The sequence below is a fragment of the Lactuca sativa genome, chromosome 9 (assembly GCF_002870075.4).
Source record: "Lactuca sativa cultivar Salinas chromosome 9, Lsat_Salinas_v11, whole genome shotgun sequence".
NCBI classification, from domain to species: domain Eukaryota; kingdom Viridiplantae; phylum Streptophyta; class Magnoliopsida; order Asterales; family Asteraceae; genus Lactuca; species Lactuca sativa.
The window spans coordinates 38,297,663-38,301,483 of NC_056631.2; the positions used below are offsets into that span (position 1 = coordinate 38,297,663).

Here is a 3,821-nt window from a genome sequence, read left to right on the forward strand (position 1 = left end):
AAAATAAAAATAAATTTCATTTATAAATTTACAATACTTACTTTGATACAGAGTTCTACAAACATTTCAGTTAAAAACTGAACTAGATGGCAAAGCATAAAAATGTCGGCCAAGATCTCTTGTAGGCCTATTCATAGTACACCAAAATCTAAATTGGTTTTACATGTAAGTTTTTTAATATTTAATATAAAAATTAAATAATGATTATTTTTTCTTACAATTATTATCTTGTAATTAGATCATAAAATAATAAAAGTATGTTATTTTATTATGATAAATAATAATTTCTTCGGTATGATTGAAATGAAAAAAAAAAAGTTGATGCTAAAACAAATAAACAATCATCAACTTTTTTTTTAATTATGTGAGAGTTGAAGATGCACTTCTTACTCCTATATAACATTATGTATTTTTAGTGTAAAGGTCATTGGGTCATACTGTTTGACCATTTTAGCCACGTATAAAGCTTTCTACTTCTCCATCGATTCATTCTTCTTCTCTCTTTCATACGCAGGAAAGATCTTTTTCTTCCTTCCCAATTCATCTACCAAACTACCCACAGTTTTTATCTTAAAGATAAACCTTTTGCATATCTATATATATCTATATATATATATGGACCCTAGCCACCTTCATCATATGAGTGTAAGTGTGGATTCCGGTGGCCACAGTGGTGGCGGCGGCGGTGGTGGTGATAGGTTTCCACAATGGAGCGTACAAGAAACAAGGGATTTCTTGATGATAAGAGCGGAGCTGGATCCGACGTTCATGGAGACAAAACGTAATAAGCTTCTATGGGAAGTTATCTCTACAAAGATGAAGGAGAGGGGGTATAATCGCAGTGCTGAACAGTGCAAATGTAAATGGAAGAATCTTGTTACACGTTATAAGGTATGTGATATGTATATATTATATAAGGTGTGTGTTTTTAATTAGACTTCTCTTTTCGTTGTTTCTGGAAGTATGTGAAGATGAGAAAGCAACGTACGTTCATGAATCTTCTATCTTATGTCATGAGATTATCCCATAATTTATAAGCATGGGATTCAAAGTCACAAACCGTGGAATTAGACAAAATCTTCGTTTTTCTCATATTCATACACAAAAAGGAAGAACTTAATCATATTAATCATCATAAAAGAAAACTCTGTTGTATGTGTATACTAGCTAGTCTTAGGTTACAACAGGATATGTTAGAACTTAGAAACAATCTTAAATGGACAAGACATGTGCCGATTTTGTTCTGATGGCTTAATTAGTTTCATGGACAAAATAAATACTTGTCTTGATTGAGCATCGATCTACAATCTATAATGATGAGTTTAATGGAAAGTATAATGATATGCTAGATCTAGTTGTTAATAGATGGAACTCTATCATTATCAGATATGTTATTTTACTATTCAAGGGTTTTGAAGTTGAATCACTATTGAACTTTGTATTGAACTCTTTAATGAAAAAAAAAGTTTTCTATTTTTTAAATAAATATTGTGAATTAGATTTTGTAATGTTTTATTGAATTTTATAGGGTTCAATGGATTGTAACAAAAATTATATGTTATTGTATGAAATATAAAAAGATGATGTAACCATCCATTAAACTCTATATAATTCAATGTATTGAGAGTCATACGTCAAAGTCCTTGAACGTGGAATTGGACTAGATTTCCCATTAACGAGAGATGTTTGTTATACATGAAATGTTGTGGGTTAAAACCGAAATTGATCTCTAGGGGTTTCTCACTTCTATTGAAGGAAAAACCAACAAGTTTTCTTTGTTGATTAAAAAAAAACCCTACGATATCTGTAATATAGTGTAGTTCAAATTGTCTCTTAGAAAACAAATTCTATATCGTGTTAAAGTGATCAGAAATAACATCAATTTTGTTGAGGTTGATTTAGTTTGTTCCTATGGTCTAGTTTCGTAAACAATTATGTTTTCTTGTTGCTTAAGGAATTGAAAAGGAAGAAACTAATGATGGGTTTGTTGGCATGCGAAACATTTAGGGTTTGGAGATGATGGAACAAGAAGGTACGAGGCAACAATTTCCATTCTATAATGAGCTGCAAATGATCTTCACAGGTCGAATGCAAAGGATGCTATGGATGGAAGCAGAAGGCATGGCTGCAGGGGGATCATCAAAGAAGAGATCAGTGATGCATTTGTCTTCAGATGATGAGGATGACAATAACGATGAGAGTGATGTGGATAAGGTGATCAGTGGTAAGAAGAAGAAAAAGAAGATTTCAAACACCACCACTTCCAAAAGCAATCCTGATAGTATAATAATTAATTTGAAGGAAATATTGGAGGACTTGATGAAGCAACAAATGCAAATAGAAATGCAATGGATGAAGACGTATGAGGCAAAGGAAGAGGAAAGGAGGATGAAGGAGATGGAATGGAGACAAACAATGGAAGCATTGGAGAATGAGAGGATTATGTCTGATCGAAGGTGGCGAGAGAGGGAAGAACAACGAAGGATCAGAGAGGAAAATAGATCAGAGAAACGAGATGCTCTTATAACTGCACTTTTAAATAAGCTTAGACAAGATGATCTATAGGATAAAATTCCGTTTTGCTAAGAGGGAAATTGTGGAAAAGCTTGGATATATTCAAAGGTTAGTTTAATATATCGTTTTAGACGGCTAAGATATATGAAGCTCATATAAATATTTGTTTTTGTTTCATATGGATTTTTGTTCTCTAATTTGCTAGATGTTTTATGTTAGAAAAATTAATGTTGATTAATAACTCACAAAGGCAAAATCTGTTGATACTAGATGAATATATGTAGACATATTTAGTCAAATATTCAAATACTACTCTCAATGGCCTCGATATCCAACATAGAAACTTTTAATTTCATATCTAACCTAATAAATGAAAATCAATTTTGTCAAATGTCATGTTTTCATTGATTTTGCCACATATCATTTTTTAAAAGTTTTTGAATTATTTTTTTTCACTTGTCATTTTCTTGTAATTTTTATTTTTTTTTAATTTAAAATCCATATTTAAGTGAGATTTATATATGTAAAGTAGATCATTATATTAAATTTCATAATAAATACTCTAAAATCTTTCAAATATCTTACATAATATATTCAATTACTTACTTTATTTATTATATTCTTTATATTTATATAAATTTATTTTTTTTTAAATATATGTAATATTTATAATTTTATATTAATTTTTTTTCTAAACTCATGTAATACACGGGTTTCACACCTAGTACAATATCAAGAGGTAATTTTCGATGGCATATTCTTGGGAAATATAGCATAGAAAAAAATCGACAGAATATTACCGTCGGTAATACGAGAAATTTACGAAAGAACTAAAGAATTGACTTTTGACTTTTAAATTTTCCAGCAGATCACTGATGAAATTTGAAGTTTGATCATCTCACCATCTTCGACATATTTCTGACGGAATGCCTATATATAAACACAATGACAGTTTTAGTGACAATTTATAGTGCAAGCGACATAAAAGCCTTTAAATTTTCAAAAAAAAAAAATATCGGTTTTACCCATGGGGATGTTTTTAGTCCAGTAAATCCGGATGTTTTATTTAATTTGTTCATTTATACCCATTTAACCGGTTTCTAGATAACATAACATGTCGGTTACCTGATACTAGTAAAACTCTTAAGTTATTAAAAAAATTTACACTTAAGTTTTCAAAAAATGTTCCGACTATTACTTTGATTATTATTATTATTATTATTATTATTATATATATATATATATATATATATATATATATATATATATTATATATATATATATATATATATATATATATATATATA

The 3,821-nt window shown here is 29.3% G+C and overlaps 1 protein-coding gene across 2 annotated transcripts; it reads left to right on the forward strand.

Annotated features, from left to right (window-relative positions):
- The first annotated feature begins 412 nt into the window (after nucleotides 1–412).
- On the forward strand, nucleotides 413–3,514 carry LOC111882681 (trihelix transcription factor GT-3b). 2 transcript variants are annotated; one of them, XR_006187383.2, is made up of 3 exons: nucleotides 413–891; nucleotides 2,008–2,622; nucleotides 3,380–3,514. XR_006187383.2 is itself a non-coding variant. In XM_023879047.3 (2 exons), exons 1-2 carry the CDS (start codon nucleotides 616–618, stop codon nucleotides 2,563–2,565), a joined length of 834 nt encoding a protein of 277 aa, XP_023734815.1. In that variant the 5' UTR covers nucleotides 413–615; the 3' UTR covers nucleotides 2,566–2,691. The 2 variants fall into 2 exon arrangements, 1 of the variants encoding a protein (XP_023734815.1); XM_023879047.3 differs by lacking the exon at nucleotides 3,380–3,514 and having other exon boundaries at nucleotides 2,008–2,691.
- The last annotated feature ends 307 nt before the right edge of the window (nucleotides 3,515–3,821 follow it).

Bases quoted from the DNA above. Each gene is read 5' to 3' on its own strand.
- LOC111882681 (XM_023879047.3), top strand. From the start codon at position 616: ATGGACCCTAGCCACCTTCATCATATGAGTGTAAGTGTGGATTCCGGT. The intron at 892-2,007 runs GTATGTGATATG...CGAAACATTTAG, and splicing joins ATCTTGTTACACGTTATAAG to GGTTTGGAGATGATGGAACA.